Below are 17345 nucleotides of genomic sequence, written 5' to 3' on the forward strand. Positions count from 1 at the left end.
ATGGATAAATTTTTAACACTCAACTCCCCTGAGTGATGACATTATTTTTATTAAATTTCCAGAAATGAAATTATTCATTTATTATGTAGATCGTAAACTCTTTTATTGAGCTTCATTATTATAATCATGGCAGTAAAATAAATAAGAAAAGGGAAATACACACTATAGTACAAGGCAGGAAAAAAAGCACAACTCTTTAGCCAATTGTTTTTACATCTAGTTAACTTCTGAACTTTGATTCTTTGCTTAGAGGCTGATATTTTATGTAATTAATCACCCACAAACTAACAAGTGATTAAAAAACCTGAATCTCCAGTGGTACAATTTAGGCAACTGATGATAAAATTACTGTTTTATTCTTTTTTGTTCTTTAGTTTGGAACATTTAATAATTTTAAAATAATGTTAAAGGTACTGCTCAAGTTTAGTAAAATATGTTGAGTGTGAACTAAAATTTGCACTTAAACAAAAATGTTCTACCTTGTTGCTTGCACTCTTGTTTCATTGTTTAAAAATTTAAACACAAATATAAATACCAAGAGGTCCTATAAAATGACAATATTGGAGTAACTCAAATCTGTTTGTCTTTACAATCCCTGTGCTATCACTGTTTATTTTGAATATAGTTTAAATGCAGAAGAATGTAGTATCACAGGATTGAAGTGAACTCCGTCCTAAGAAAGGGTTGGAGATAAGAACTTTGCACTAAGCAAACTTGAAGTATGTCAAATCTTTGTGAGCTATTCTTGAAAAAATATATGTGGTTAAGTATGCATATATGTGGGCCAACGTTATAATTGGGAATTTCCCAAATGAATGTGTAAAAAGCAAAGTTTATTAAAGAATAAATAATAAAACTCTGACAATTTGAAGCTTACAAATGTTTTATTCAAACTTAGCAGTAACTAGCAGTTGTTTAGAACTAAGACCAACAAAAGACTTTTTCAGGGAGGGGTAGTTTATCTGTGACATTGGTTAGAATTGTGGGCACATGGTGGTAGTAAAAATCAGATTGCTTGTTAGTCTGTTTGACTATTGTGTAAAAATTCTTGACAAAGCATTCCCTAATTGCCTGAACCAGGGTTGACTGCTCTCAACATCCCACCTTTAGAAGGCCACTAATTATGCTTGTTTACTGTAGTCTGTACTCTTACCCTGCATCCCATCCCACATTAGCTCCAGGTAGGCAGCTAATATTTTGTTCAATTATGTATCCCATCTAAAAAAAATGCTTGGCATCTAGTAGGTGCTCAATAAATATTTGTTGAATGAACAAATAAATGAATGAAGTCAAGGTCAGGGACATTCCTTTCTATGTTTTTTTCTTTCCCAAGTATTTATAAAAGAAATCACTTTATAGTGGGTACTTTGTTAATATTAACTGACTGAAATGCTTGATATGTGGTGTCTTTAATCTCTACAAAGGAATTTAGAATTTTGATTGTTGCTGCTGTAACAAAATGCCACAAACTTAGTGGCTTAAGACAACTCAAACTTGCTTATAGTTCTGGCAGTCAGAAGTCTGAACTAGGTCCTAACAGGGCTAAAATCAAGATGTCAGCAGGGCTGCATTCCTTCCGGAGGCTCTAGGGGAGAATGTTTCTTGCCTGTTCCATCCGGCCTCTAGAGGCTGCCTGAATTCCTTGCCTTTTAATACTACCTTCCATCTTCAAAGCAGTCACTTTCCCTTCTCTGATTCTTCTGCCTCCCTCTTTCCCTTGTAAGAATACTTATGATTATATTGGGCTCACCTGTATAATCCAGGATACTCACCCATCTCAAGATCCTTAACCTGAATTACCTCTGCAAAGTCCCCTTTGCCATGTAAAATATATTCACAGGTTCCAGGGATTAGGACATGGAAATCTTTGAGGGACCATTATTCTGCTTACCTGAGTATCTTACCAATACTAAATATTCCTATCCATGAACAAAATATCTCTCTCCATATATTTATGTGTTCTTAAATTTCCGTCAATTTTCAGTGTGCAGATCTTTCACTTTGTCATATTTAACCCTAAGTATTTCATATTTGTGATGCTGTTATTAATTTTGATGTTTTTAAAATTTCAACTTCTAATTGTTCTTTACAAGTTTGTACAAATTTAGTTTTCATTTATTGCTTTTGTATCCTGCAGTCTTTCTAAAATTCATTTACTCTGGGAAAATCAATTGGATTTTCTACATAAATGGTCATGTTGTCTGAATTAAGATGATTTTACCTCTTTCTTTCTTTTATTTATTTTTCTTGCCTGATTACAATGGTTAGAATCTCCAGGATGACGTTGAATAACTAACGTCGTTGTCTTGTTCTTCATCTTAGAGAGAAAGCTTTCGGTCTTTCCTACCAACTGTAGGTTTTTCATAGATGCCCTTCGTCAGCTCGAGGAAGTTCCTTCTATTACTGGTTTGCTGAGTTTTTAAATCAGGAATGGATGTTGGTTTTTGTCAAATGCTTTTTCTATATTTTCTCATTATTGAGGTGATTATATGGTTTTTCTTTTTTAGTTTATTAACATGGTGAATTATATTCAGTTCAAAATACTTCCTAATTTTTCTTTTAATTTCTTATTTACCCATGGGTTATTTAGAAGTGTATTACTTAGTTTCAAAATATTGGGTTGTTTTTTTTTTTTTTCAGAAATCTGTCTGTTACGATTTCTAATTTAATTTTAATTTTAAGAGAACTACTTAAACATTTACTAAGACTTGTTTTATGGCCCAGAATTTTGTCTATCTTGGTAAATATATGCTCTGTATGTACTTGAGAAGAATGTGTATTTTGTTGATATTGGGTGAAGTGTTCTATAAATGTCAATGAGGTTATGTTGGTTGATACTATCTACTATATATTTACTGATTTTCAATGTGCTTGTTCTATCAGTTATTGAGAGGGGGTATTGCCATCTCTGACTATAATTGTGGATTTGTCTATTTCCTCCTATGGTTCTATCAATTATTGCTTTATGCATTTTTAAGCTCTGTCATTGGGGACATAAATGTTTAGGATCATTATGTCTCTTGATTAACCTACCCCTTTATCACTATGAAATGATCTTCTTCATACCTTTTGATACTCTTGCCTAATGTTAATATAGATACTCCAACGTTCTTTTGACTAGTATTCGCATGGTATATATTTTTCCCACTCTTTTGGGTTTTTTTTTTTGTTTTTTGTTTTTTAAAGATTTTACTTATTTATTCGATAGAGATAGAGACAGCCAGCGAGAGAGGGAACACAAGCAGGGGGAGTGGGAGAGGAAGAAGCAGGCTCATAGCGGAGGAGCCTGATGTGGGGCTCGATCCCACAACGCCGGGATCACGCCCTGAGCCAAAGGCAGACGCTTAACCGCTGTGCCACCCAGGCGCCCTTACCACTCTTTTGTTTTTAACCTGTTCATATTTTTATATTTAAAATGCATTTCTTATAGACAGCATATAGTCACACCTTATCTTTTTGTCCTGTTGTCAGATTGCCTTTTATTGGGGGTATAAGCCATTTACACTTAATGCAATCATTGATAGGGTTGGGCATAAGTCTATAATCTTACTATTTGTTTTGTATTTATCCCATCTGTTCTTTGTTCCCTATTTATTCTTATTTTGCCTTTCAGATTAAGTGAGTATTGTTTATAATCCCATTTATCAATTACCTTTTAAAGAAGATAGCTAAACAGATAACAAATAAATATAAAGTAACAAAAGTGGAAAGAACTATGGAGGAAAGCAAAGCTGGAAAAAGGAATAGGAGCGAGCTGGTTTGGGTAATGAGAGGAATTGGTGGCAGGTTTCAGTAGGATGGCCAGGAAAGGTGTTACCTGAAAAGATGACATTTAAGCAAAGACCTGAAGAAAATGAAGGACTGAGTCATGTGAATGTAAGAGAAAAGAATTTCAGATAAAACAGGATTGTAAAAGCCCTGAGGTTTATCATCATGAATTTGCCTCGTGGGTTCAAGGAGCAATAAGGAGGCCATGTAGATGGAGCAGAGTATACAAGGGGGTGATGAGAGCAGAGGGGCAATGGAGGCTGGGTTGTGGAGTACTTGGCATGAGTTTCTGAATGAGATGCTGGGTTTGAGCTGCAAGGCTTTGAGCTGGAAATGACATGACCTAACTTAGGTTTAAAAGGATCACTCTAGCTACTATATTAAGAATAAACTGTGTGGTGAGGGGGAGCAAGAACACAAAGGGAAAGCCAGTGAGGAGGTTATCATGATAATCCAACCAGAGATGATAACTTAGACCATACCTGTGAGAAATGGTTAGATTCTGAGTATTTTGAAGGTAGACATGAAGGATGTGCTGATGGATTGGATATGGGTATGAGGAAAGGAGAGGAGTCAAGAATGATTCCACAGCTGGCCTAAGGAAATAGAAGGATAGAAGCATATTTTCTGATGTGGAAACTATGGGAGTCACATGATAGGTGCTTTGTATTGGGAAAGGCAGTCTTGTGCGTACAGCCTTTCAGCCCCTCTTGGGGCTGAAGCTCAGAACACTTCCTTTACCAAGAGATAGAGTCTTCACAGCCTATGCTCCTTTGTTCTGCTTATGTATCATAAGGCACCTGGCCAGACCCATCGCTGTATCTGTCCATTGTGGGAGGGAATGGGATCCTTCTGCTGCAGCACAAGATGGGGGAGCACAGGCCAACTGCTCTGTGTGGTTGCCAAGAGGGACCTGCTCTCTCCCGTGCAGGGGCAACTGACCCCCACTACTGATGCCAATCTTGTAAAGTGCTGTTCCATTCAGTGATTGACTGTGTTGTGTTTTCCACAGTGATTCCAGTACCAAGATGCAGTGGGCAGAAATGTTTGGATTTCTACTTCTGGTGATAGGCAACAGATTTCACTTGCTAGAGACTTTATAAATATTGAATGAATAAATGGATGAATGGGAAGGTTTGGACTTCAAGTTAGGGGCTGTTAATTTTGAAATGACTACTGGGCCTTTAAGTGGAGATCATGAGTGGGCAATTAGATGTAGCAGTTTGGAGAGCAGGGAAGTCTGCTGGGATTCTCACGGAAGTCATTAGTTACCACCTGAAAAAATTATAAAACAATTTGGAAAGAATTGGTGTCTCCATAGTGAGTGTTTCTAGCCAACAAAAGACATATATAAAAATGTTCATAACAGCATTGTTTGTGGTCAACCTTAACTGGAAAACAATATTCATCAACAAAAGAATGAAATAGTAACTTGTGGTGTCATCATAGAATGGTATTGAGAATGAATGAACTTAGGTACGTGCAACAACACTGATGAAGCCAGACAGAAAATAACTCTTTCTGTATGATTCCATTCATACAAATAAAGCTAAACTATGGTGTTAGAAATAAGACTGCCTTAGGGGGAGGAGGGAGCAGGTAGTGATTGGGAGACAGCACTAGGGTACCTTCTGGAAGGCTGGCACTGTTTTCTGTTTCTTCACCTGGGTGGTGATTATCATGAGATTGTTTTATCATCATTCATTGAGTTGTGCATTTAAGTGTCGGATACTTTTTGGGATCTTTTTGGGATATATATTACATTTCTAAAAAAAAAAAAAAAAACCAAAACTGTCATGTTAACATATTGCCTCCCAAAGAATTTGTTAACCAGGCTCCAGTTTTGAAAGCTGTGCTTGACTCCTAGCTATCCTTGTGATTTCAAGTGGTCATGAAGCATTCATGATAATCCATTTAAACTGTGGTGGGAAGAATATCATACAAATAACCGAGTTCCTAATAACTGGAAAAGAGGCAGAGTAATAACCACCGAAGTGCAGAGTTTAGCATACCTTCCTTGACATTTAAAATACCATTTGGTTTTTTTAAGTTTGGAATTTAAAGTGAATTAGAGAAAACTCAGTAGGAAATCTTAAGTTTAAATATAGCATTAAAGCTGTAAACCCCACATATGAAACTATGAAAACATTATTTCTCAGAAGAATGTAGTAACCTTATAAAGATATACTTGAGTTAGGTGTGTGTTCATTGTTTTGAGCTTTGAGCATTGAGATGAATCCATAATTTCGTTTTGTTATTTATACAAGGATGTTTACCTTTCAGTATATTAAAGCCACCTATATATACAGGGTAGTCCCTTAAGACCCAAATCCTACTCTTCCAAATCTATCAGTCATGTCCTCCTTGATATTTTGATTTCATTGCCTCAACTCCCCACTGAAACTATAGGCCAAATATAACAAGATAAAATATAATGAGAGTAAATGCAAGGTCTTACAATTAGGTTCAGATAAAGAATGTGAAAGTATGATTTACCAACATAAGTGATGAAGTTTCAGGAGGTTTTACTGATATGAGATCATTCTTCATATGGGACTACTCCCTCAAAAGATTAATGTGATTATAGGTTATGTTATTGCAAGTAATGGGAAATAGACCACACCCAGCACATTATGGTCAGTTTGGGACACCATATTTTAAGAGGGACATTGACAAATTAAAGCTCATCCAAAGAAGAAAGCACCAGGTTTTGAGATGTTGTAAAAATGGATTTATATGAGTGAAGAAACCAGGACTCTGAAGTCTCACAGCAACCCTGTAAGGCATTGTCCCCATTTTATAGAAAGGAAACAGGCTCCAAGATAATTGATGACTTATTAAAATGTTACTGAAAAGTGGTTAGCTCAGGGCCCACATCTCTTTATTTTTAAACTAGTATTCTTTTCATTTCAAAATATTTGTTTTAGTAATATTTTTTAAAAGCTGGCTGTTAGCCCCTATAGAGGAGAAACTTGAAACTGTGAGTGAATGATTATAGATTAAATGGAAGGAAAGGGAACATTCTGAGTAGGAAGATCAGTGTGAGAAGATATTATACATTTCCTAGTATTACAGAAATGTATTGTCTTATCCACATTTCTCTCACCCTATTTTTCTTTTTCAAGGTTTTTGACTCCAATGAAGAATCTGGGTATCTTGTTCTCACCATCGTCATATCAGGTCATTTCTTCATTTCCCAAGGACAGACGCTGCTGGTAAGTTTTATGCATATAGTTTAATATGCAAATATATTTCTTTATCTTTGTTGCTTTATGTTAATTTTTGTACCCTCAAACTTCTTTAGGGTCACAGAAATTCATCAGGTTCAACAAATTAAGCATTTATCAAATGTTGTGGAGCAGCGGGAAATACAAAAATATACTGAATATTGCCTGGCCGAAAGGGCTTTATCGTTCTGTTTTGGGAGTCAAAGTGGATCAAAGGATTGAGATTAACCAGTATTATAAAGGATTCTTAACTGGGAAAATTGGGTTGAGACAGGCTAAATTTATAGAGAAATATGTGGAGGGTTTTTCAGAGAGGGTAAAGAACATAAGCAGAGGGATAGATCTGAGAAAGTAGCTAGAAGAAAACTTGAAGCATGCTATTATTAACTTACATAGTCCTCTATAAAACTAATTTTATAAAGGTACATTTGTTCTTTATTCTGAACATACACACACACATATTGTACGAAATTTTTGAAATGAAGAAGTAAATAAGGGAGAAAATAACAGTCATTTTGCTTGAAAGTTTAGGTTTGAATTGGTATTTACAAACAAAATGAAAAAACAAGACAACTTCCAGTCAAAGAATTGTAAAAGAAAGAAGTGGAAGGGAAGAATATTACATCATTTACTTGTGAATAATATTTATATAGACATAATAAATTCATACAAATATTTACTGAATATCAGTGTCGGCATAATTTGTTCACTTAACAGGTGTTTATTGAGCAATTATTATGTGCTAGGCATTGTTCCAGATGCTAGGAATATAGCAGTAAACAGCAAAGACATACATCCCTATCATTGTGGAATGTCATCATTCTGGTGGGGAAAACATCATGAACAAATATGTCAAATATATTTAAAAGATACGAATTTTTGGTGAATCCCTTACACATTCCATTAGGATGGCAGCATCCCACAGTTGTACATTGCGATGACTCATCTCTCCACTTAACTTGGATTATAGCCTTATCCTTGAATGTGGAGTGACTTGCAAGGTACTCTTTGTGTTCTTGTGATTTTTAAAACTGCGGCAATGGTTATATCATTTTTGCTTTATTTGCCACTGTTAGGGCTTCTATTAGTTGCAGAAGATAATTTGTCTTCTTCAGCTTCGAATGAAGAATATTCCAGATGGTGGACTGGGGGATGCCTAGCCCACAGCTAGTTCTCTGTCAATATTGTGAGTCTTTGCTGAATGATGACATTAAGGCAGTTTGGCTTCCTTAGACATAGGGGGCTACCCTGTGCTTTGTCTGCTCCATCTGTTTGTACCAGTGGTAAACATTGTTAGAAACTGATTCAGGTTTCTTTGTATCATACATGAAATGATTTTTGCAATGTAGTTACAAAACTAAGTTTATCAAATTCCAAAGACCCATTACTGAGAAATACAATGGTAACTCTACAATTTGTTGCATGTTGTGTATACATATATACCTTATGTATTGGATAATACATTTTTAAAAAAATTCTAAGTAGGGTCCACACCCAATATGGAGCTTAAACTCATGACCTTGAGATCAAGAGTCCTGTGCTGTATTGACTGAGCCAGCAGGGTGCCCCTATTGGATAATACTTTTAAAAAATCTTTATTAAAACTCAGTTTTATTGAAGTATAATTTACATAAAATCACTGATTTTCAGTGTTCAATTTGATGTGTTTTTGTTTTTGAGTGAGAGCGTGCACACATGCATGTGAGCAGGGAGGGGGAGAGGCAGAGGGAGAGAGAGAATCTTAAGCAGGCTCCACGACCAGTATGGAGTCTGATGCAGGGCTCAGTCTCACAATCCTGAGGTCATGACCTGAGCCAGAATCAAGAGTTGGACGCTTCACCAGCTGAGCTACCCAGGCGCCCCTGCTGTGTTTCGATAAATGAATATAGTCATGTAACCATCACTACAATCATGATGTAGAACATTCCAGTTAACCCCAAAAGTTTCCTTGTACCCCTTCGTAGTCAGTCCCCGCTGCCTACCCTCGGATCTGCTTTCTCTTGCCATTGTTTTCCTTTTCTAAAATTTCATGTAAGTGAAATCCTATAATATGTAGTCTTTTGTGTCTGGCTTTTCTACTTAGCATAATGCATTTGAATTCATCCATATTGTTCATTCCTTTTCGTTACTGAATAGTATTCACTTGTCTATGTAAACTGCATTAGCTCATCCATTCACCTTTTGATAGCCATTTGGGTTGTTTCTTTTTTTTGGTTACTATGCTGGTATAACCATTTGTATACAAACCTTTGTATGAATGTATGTTTTCATTTTTCTTTGATAAATTCCCAAGAGAGGAACTGTCACTGGGTCATATCGTACATCTCTGTTTATACGAAACTACCCAGCTGGTTTTCAAAGTGGCATTCCTGCAGTGTATGGATGTTGCCATTGCTCCATGTCCTTACCAACACTTGGTATTTTCAGTCTTCTTCTTTTTTTTTTTTTTTTTTTTTAGGATTTTATTTATTTATTTGACAGAGAGAGAGAGACAGCAAGAGAGGGAACACAGGCAGGGGGAGTGGGAGGGGAAGAAGCAGGCTTCCCACTTCTTAAGTTTAACTGTTTTAATGGGTGTCTAGTGGCATCTCATGGTAGTTTTGATTTGCATTCCCACAGTGACTAATGACATTGAACAACTTTTTGTGTGTTGACAGGCGTACCTTGTAGATATTGCAGGTTAAGTACTAACCCATATAATAAAATGAGTATCACAATGTGGTGAATCAAATGCATTTTGGTTCCTAGTGTATATACAAGTTAGGTTTACACTACACTGTAGTCTACCAAGTGTGCCATAGCGTTTTGTTTAAAAAAACAACAACAGTGTATGTACCTTAATTAAGAAATATTCTGTGGCTAAAGGATGCTAACCACCATCTGAGTTTTCAGCCAAGTCATAATCTTTTTGCTGGTGAGGGGTCTTGCTTCGATGATGCTGGCTGCTGACAGATCTGGGTGGGAATTGCTGAAGCTTGGGGGTGGCTATGGCAATTTCTTAAAATAAGACAGCAGTGAATTTCGCTGCATTGATGAACTCTTCCTATTACCAACAACTTCTCTGCAGCATGCGATGCCGTTTGACAGCATTTTCTCCACAGTAGAACTCCTTTCAGAATTGGATCTTTTCAAACCCTGCCGCTGCTCTATCAACTAAACGTGTGTCACATTCTAAATCCTTTGTTGTCACTTCCGCAGTCTGCACAGCATCTTCACCGGGTGTAGTTTCCATCTCAAGAAACCACCTTCTTTGCTCACCCATCAGAAGCAACCCTCATCCGTCAAAGTTTTATCATGAGATTGCTGCAATTCACTCCCATCTTCAGGCTCCACTTCTAATTCTAGTTCTCTTCTTATTTCCACCACATCTGTAGTTTCTTCCTCTGCTCAAGTCCAGAACCCTGCAGAGTCCTCCATGTGGACTGGACTCCACTTCTTCCAGACTCCTGTTGATGTTGATCTTTTGACCTTTTCCCTTCAATCAGAAATGTTCTGAATGTATGCAGAATGGTTAATTCTTTACAGAAGGTTTTCTGTTTACTTTGTCCAGATCCATCAGAAGAATCTCTAAGGCAGCCATAGCCTTATGAAATGTAGTTCTTAAAACTTGAAACTCAAAATGACTCCTTGATCCATGTGCTGGAGAACGGCTGTTGTGTTAGCAGGCATGAAAACAGCATTGGTCTCGTACACCTCCGTCAGAGCTCTTGGGTGACCAGATGCATTGTCAATGAGCAGTAATATTTCGAAAGGAATCTCTCTGAGCAGTACATCTCAATAGTGGGCTTAAAATATTTAGTAAACCGTGCTGTAAAAAGATGTGCTATCATCCAGACTTTGTTGTTCCATTTCTAGAACACAGGCAAAGTAGCTTTACCATAATTCTGAAGGACCCAAGGAGTTTTGGAATGGTAAATGAGCATTGACATCAGCTTCAAGGCACCAGCTGCATTAGCCCTGAATAGGAGAGCCAGCCTGTCTTTGAAGCTTTGAGGCCAGCCATTGACTTCTTCTCTCCAGCTAAGAGAGCCTGACATGGCATCTTCTCCTAATACTAGGCTGTTGCATCTACACTGAAAATCTGGTGTTTAGTGTAGCCACCTTCACTGTAATCCGCTTCATGATTATGCAGCGTAACTGCCGCTTCACCTTGCACTTTCATGTTATGGAGACGGCTTCTTCCCTTACACCTCCTGAGCCAACCTGTGCTGGCTTCAGACTTTCCTTCTGCAGCTTCCTCACCTCTCTCAGCCTTCCCAGAATTGGAGAGGGTTGGGACCTTGCTGTGGATTAGACTTTGGCTTAAGGGAATGTCATGGCTGGTTTGATATTCTGTCCAGACTGCTAAAACTGTCTCCATATCAGCAAGAAGTCTGTTTTGCTTTCTTATCATGCATGATTTCATTGGAGAAGCACTGTTCATTTCCTTCAAGAACTTTTCCTTTGCATTCACAACCTGGCTGACTTGTTTGGTGCAAGAGGCCCAGCTTTCAGCCTATCCTAGCTTTCAACATGCCTTCCTCATTAAGCTTAATCAGTTCTAGCTTTTGATTCAAAGTGAGAGACATGTGATCTTTCTTTCACTTGAACACTTAGAGGGCATTTCTTTTCTTTTTTTTTTTTTTTAAGATTTTTATTTATTTATTTGTCAGAGAGAGAGCGAGAGCGCACAAGCAGGGAGAGCAGCAGGCAGAGGCAGAGGGAGAAGCAGGCTCCCCACTGAACAAGTAGCCTGATGTGGGGCTCAGTCCCAGGACCCTGGGATTATGTCCTGAGCCAAAGACAAATGCTTAACCGACTGAGCCACCCAGGCATCCCTAGAGGCCATTTCAATTGTGGGGTTATTACTTGGCCTATTTCAATATTGTGTCTCAGGGAATAGGGAGGCCCAAGGAGAGGGAGAGAGTTGGGGGAATGGCTGGTCAGCAGAGCAGTCAGATCACACACAACATTTATTAGTTTGCTGTCTTAGATGGGTGTGGCTCATGACTCCCCAAAACAATTACAATAGTAATATGAAAGATCACTGATCACAGATCACCCTAACAAGTACAGTAATAATGAAATAATTTGAGATATAGTGAGAATTACCAAAACGTGATACAAAGACATGAAGTGAGCAAATGCTGTTAGAAAAATGGCACCAATAGATTTGCTTTGCACAGGCTTGCCACAAACCCATTTGTAAAAACACAGTATATGAGAAGCACAAAAGCTAAGTATTGCACAAAACAAAGTGCAACAAAATGACGTATTCTTGTGTTTTCCTATATTTGCTGTTTGAATGTCTTATTAGTGTAGCACCTGTTTATATCTTTTAATCACTTTTAATTGAGTTGTCTTTTTATATTTGAATTATAAGAGTTCTGATTATAGCTCTTTTATGAGAAATATGTTCTGCAAATATATCTCTCAGTCTGTGGCTTACCTTTTTGTTTCTTATCAGTCTTTTGAAGAGCAGAAGCCTAAAACTTTGATGAAGTCTCTTTTTTTCTTTATGGTTCATGCATTTTATGCTGTTTTAGAGATTTTTGTCAACTCCAAGATTGCAGTAATATTTTTTCTGTTTTCTTCTGGAAATTTTGACATTTTAGCTCTTACATTTAGGCCTATGGTCCATTATGAATTTTTAGTATTATTTAATAACACTAATCTTTATTATTTTGTGTGGCACCCCTGCTTCCCCTCAATTAAAGCAATGTGGTATTGAGAAAAATTACTGTATTATGAAATATGATCATGGGTGTTAGGGAATCTACTTCTGGAACCATTGAGTTAATTTTTAATGTGTGGTGAGAGTTAAGGGTCTGGATTAATTTTTTTGCAAGTAGAATGTTCCAGCACCATTTGTTGAAAAGGCTAGCCTTTCCTCATTGAATTACCTTGGTACCTTTGTGAAAATCAATTTGGTATGTATGTGTGGGTATATTTCTGGACTCTCTTTTCTGTTCTATTGACCTATATGTCTATCCTTACTCCAGGAAGAGACTGTCTTGATTACTTCAGCTTGTTGTAATTTTTTGAAGCAGGTAGTATAATTCTTCCAAATTTGTACTTCTTCAAAGTTGTTCTGGCTGTTTTAGGTTATTTGCATTTCCATATAAATTTTAGAATCAGCTTTCCTACCCAAAAAACCCTGCTGGGGTTTTGACTGTGATTGCTTTGAATCTGTAAATCATTTGGGGAAAAATTGACATCTTAATGTTGAGTCTTCTGACCTGTGAACATGTTATAATTATTTATATCTATCATTCCATTTGCTTATATACTTTTCCTTGCAGTGTTTTGAAGTTTTCACAATAGATCTTGTACATATTTAACTAAATTTATCCACAAATACTTCATAGTTCTTACGTTATTGTAAATAGAATTTTATAAATTTCAGTGCCTAATAGTTTGTTGCTAGTGTGTAGAAACACAACTGACTTTTTTTTCACATTGACCTTGTATGCTTTGGTGTTGCTACACTCATTATTTCTATAGTCTTTGTAGATGTTTTTATAGATTTTTCCATATAGATGATCTGTTGTCTATGAATACAGTTTCACATTCTTTTCAATCTATCTACTCTCCCCTGCTTCCCTTCCTTCTTTTCCTCCAGATGACACTAGCTAGGACATCCTATACCATGTTGAATAGAAATGGTGAGAGTTGATATCTTTGCCTGATCCTGATCTTAGGGAAAAGTAATCTATTCACCAGTAAGTATAATGTTAGCACTGAGGTTTTTGTAGATACCCTTTACAAGACTGAGGAAGTTCCCTTTTATTCTAGTTTGCTGAGAACTTTAATCATGAATAGGAGTTGAATTTTGTTGAATGTTTTTTCTGCATCTATTGAGATGAATTTCTTTTTTTTTTTTTAGTTCTGTTGATGTAATACATTTTTAAAGATATTCAGTTCTTATTGAATCTACCTTTATTGCAGGAGTATTTATTTTTTAAGATAATGTACGTGTGATTAAAAGTGATTAAAAGTAAGAATGCATATTAAAAAATGTACCCCCTAAATTAAAGAACAATTTTTGTCAGTTCATACAATTTATTCGCAGTATTTTCTAGGTTCCACAAGAATCAACATACAGAAGAGTAAACACATTTGGAATTATAACACATTTTAGTTGCAATTTTATGTTGGTATTACATTTACACACCCTCCCCCCTCATGCTAATCTGGGTTGTGGTATATTTTTAGAATTTTTCCCATAAAAGGTAGGGACATGACAGCTATGGAAAGTTTTAGCCACTTCCGTTTTAGTAAGAGAATCCAATTGTTGGCATGGTTTAAAATGTGCTATATTTGTACTATCAAATCTTTGTGGAAGCTGCACAAACCCCTAAAAAAAGTCATTTATTTCAGAGAAACTGATGACTAGGGCCCAGCAACAGTTCCCTCTGTGATATGTTTTCGTAGAAATCCAAACAGATCAACAAGGCTTTGGGCTTCTTGCTTGGACCTGGCAGCTATTTAAACATAATTTCTCTTAAACTTCATAGTTCTCTGATTGTCACCTCCTATTGAGGCCCATGGGACTTAATGTTTCAGATTAAACTTAGCTTGGTGTCCAGTTACACCATGGGTTTCCCTTTTGCTTGTTCAGTTAGCACCCGCCCTCGTGTAATGATGTCACTGCTGGAGGGCTCCATTCACACCCACGACTGGGCTGTTCTCTTGTTATTTCTTACGAAGGGTTAGTACGGCAAGAAGGCGGGGAGCCCTTTGCTCCATCCTCAGTCTACCTTGGACTTTAGTTCAACTGGTTTCCTTTTTCTGGTCTTGGCATTTTAAACAGATTCTCCCTTGCCTATTTTGGGCTTTTAAATTTTGTTTTTAATGTGGTAAAATGAGTTTAGAAGCATTCCCTCTTCTTCTGTTTTTTTGGGTTTCTTTTGAAGAGTTTGAGAAGAATTGGTAGTAATTCTTCTTTGAATGTTTGGTAGAATTCACCAGTGAAGCTGACTGCTCCTGGACTTTCCCCTTTGGGGAGGTTTTGATTATTGATTCAGTCTCTTTACTAATGATTGATCTGTTCAGATTTTCTCTTTCTTCATGATTCAGTCTTGGTAGGTTGTAGGTTTCTAAGAATTTATCCATTTCTTCTAGGTTGTCAAATTTGGTGGCATATAATTGTTCATGGTAGGCTTGTGATTCTTTGTATTTCTCTGGTATCAGTCATTAAGTCTCCTCTTTTATTTCTGATTTTATTTATTTGAGTCCTCTCTTTTCTCTTGGTGAATCTAGCTAAATGTTTGTCAATTTTGTATATCTTTTCAAAGAACCAGCTCTTAATTTCATTGATCTTTTGTGTTATTTTACCCTCTGTTTCTTATCTTTTTTCTTTTATAGTAGCCATCATAATGGTTGTGAGGTTGTATCTCAATGTGGTTTGATTTGCATTCAGTAATTATTAGTGATGTTGAACATCTTTTCATGTGCTTTTTGGCAATTTGTGTATTTTCTTAGAGAAATACCTGTTCAAGTCTTTGCATATTTTCTGATTGGGTTTTCTTGTTGTTGTTGAGTTGTAGGTTTGAGAGCTTGTTGTTGTTGTTATTGAAGTATAATCTCTCTCCAGACATTTAACACACACACACACACACACACACACACACACACACACATGGCAGCTGATGAATGCAGCTTCTTTTTTACTAGGTCTCATGTGATTTCCTTTTTCTCCCTTGTTTCTTCTTTCAGCGTAAGTACAGGCTGATATAGACTGAGCACTGTGAGCCCTTTTTAGAGTGGGGACGTGGCTGAATGGCTTTTGTGGGGCACAGCGTTCTGTGCCTTGCTGTACCCTCACCCAGTCACCTTAAGTGTAAGATTGCTCCTGCCTCTGCTCAGCCCTACTAGGCTCCTCCCCTCCTGGTGCTGGAGCTCCTGATCAGAGTGTATTTATCCTTCACTGAGACGTCTTCTGTTTTCTCTTTCTCAAACCCTTTTTTAAAAGTGTAGAATTCATAACTCCTTTTGAGATATTATCTCTAAAGTTAAAAACATATTCTATATATAATTACAAATGTATAAAAATCCATCTTTTATCAGCAACTCCAGATATCCAAATGGGGGAAATTATTTCCTAAGGCTTTAGCCTCTCCTTTTTATCTCACTTGGTCCTGATCCAGCACGAGTGTCTTCACCTAAATAAAACTATGTCTGAAACCCAGGAGCTAAATGGTCTTAAGACCATTTTAATTCTGTCTTCTCGGGAAGCATGGGTCATCCTGGAAATGATGGAGTTTGTTTTATTTTGTTTTCCTTTTAATTTTTCATGCCCAGCCCAAATATTCTTCAAAAAGAAATTGTCTTACTGTTTACCAGTGGAAATGTTATATTCCTATTTAAGTGAACTCTGGAAACTTCAAACACTAACTTTAACCCAGTTAATTTAAAAAATGTTTGTTCAAATCATGGTCTCAGCTTAAGAATCTTCTGAGTGGAAAGACTTAGCACAGAGTTTTAAAATCAAGTTATTCACACAGTTAAATTCTTTAGATTAGAACCAGTCTCTTCTTTGGCCACCTTTTCAAGAAGAGACAAGAAAGACACAGCTCTTCATAACCTTATTATCACCCCCTTCCCACATTTAAAACCATCGGATCAATTATATCACTTTTTTCCTCTTTTTTCTCCCCTCCAGAGAGAATTGGGTTAGCAAGAGTTAAAGCATTTCACTGCTCTATTTTTGTACTTTCCCACATCTAAATAAACTTCGGCGCCTATGCAGTACTGGCCTGAAAAGTTGCTGACTACCCATCTAAGAGGCATGTGAAGGGCGTCCTCCACCATACCTCCCCTATCTCCCTGTGCTGCCTTTGGGAACCTGTGACCATCCCCACCTTCATTAGTGAGACATCCGTGACTTACGCATTGGGCTCTCTTGCCTTTCCTCTCTTAAATTATCCATTGGGCTCAACTTGTCAGTAAGTAAGAGAACAGTCTGTGAACTCCACTCTTATGACTACTCCAGAAAAAACAACTCACACAGCCGCTGCAATTTCTGTCATCTCCTCCCAGACTTCCTCAGGCAGCATTCGCTCACTTGCCTTCCCAACACGCCTTCCAGTTCCAAACTCGTTTAACAAGGGTGATGGTGTGTCTGTGCCAATCTCACTTCTGATGCCAACAGATGCATTTCAGGTGGGTGGAAGGAGACGCACACTCATACACAGTGGAGTTACAATTCCTTGCTTAGTTGGCAATGGGAATAGAATCTTACAGAAGTGAGGTGACCACACATGACTGCAGTAGATACAGTGAATCTCAGCAAAGTCTCCTCTCTCTCTTGTCTGATGACACTGGTTTTTGCCAGGCTCTAGGAAAACTCACTTTTTGCTAAGCCACAGC

General features: G+C 37.2%; 1 protein-coding gene across 2 annotated transcripts in view; it reads left to right on the forward strand.

Annotated features, from left to right (window-relative positions):
* The window catches only part of REC114 (REC114 meiotic recombination protein), a 98672-nt gene that overhangs the window by 12927 nt on the left and 68400 nt on the right, over nt 1-17345 (forward strand). For both annotated transcript variants that reach the window (XM_026478472.3, XM_026478474.3), the window contains exon 2: nt 6894-6983. In XM_026478472.3, coding sequence (XP_026334257.2) covers nt 6894-6983 — 90 coding nt within the window. The remainder of the gene's footprint in view (nt 1-6893; nt 6984-17345) is intronic.

The sequence above is a fragment of the Ursus arctos genome, unplaced genomic scaffold (genome assembly GCF_023065955.2).
Source record: "Ursus arctos isolate Adak ecotype North America unplaced genomic scaffold, UrsArc2.0 scaffold_28, whole genome shotgun sequence".
Lineage (NCBI taxonomy): Eukaryota > Metazoa > Chordata > Mammalia > Carnivora > Ursidae > Ursus > Ursus arctos.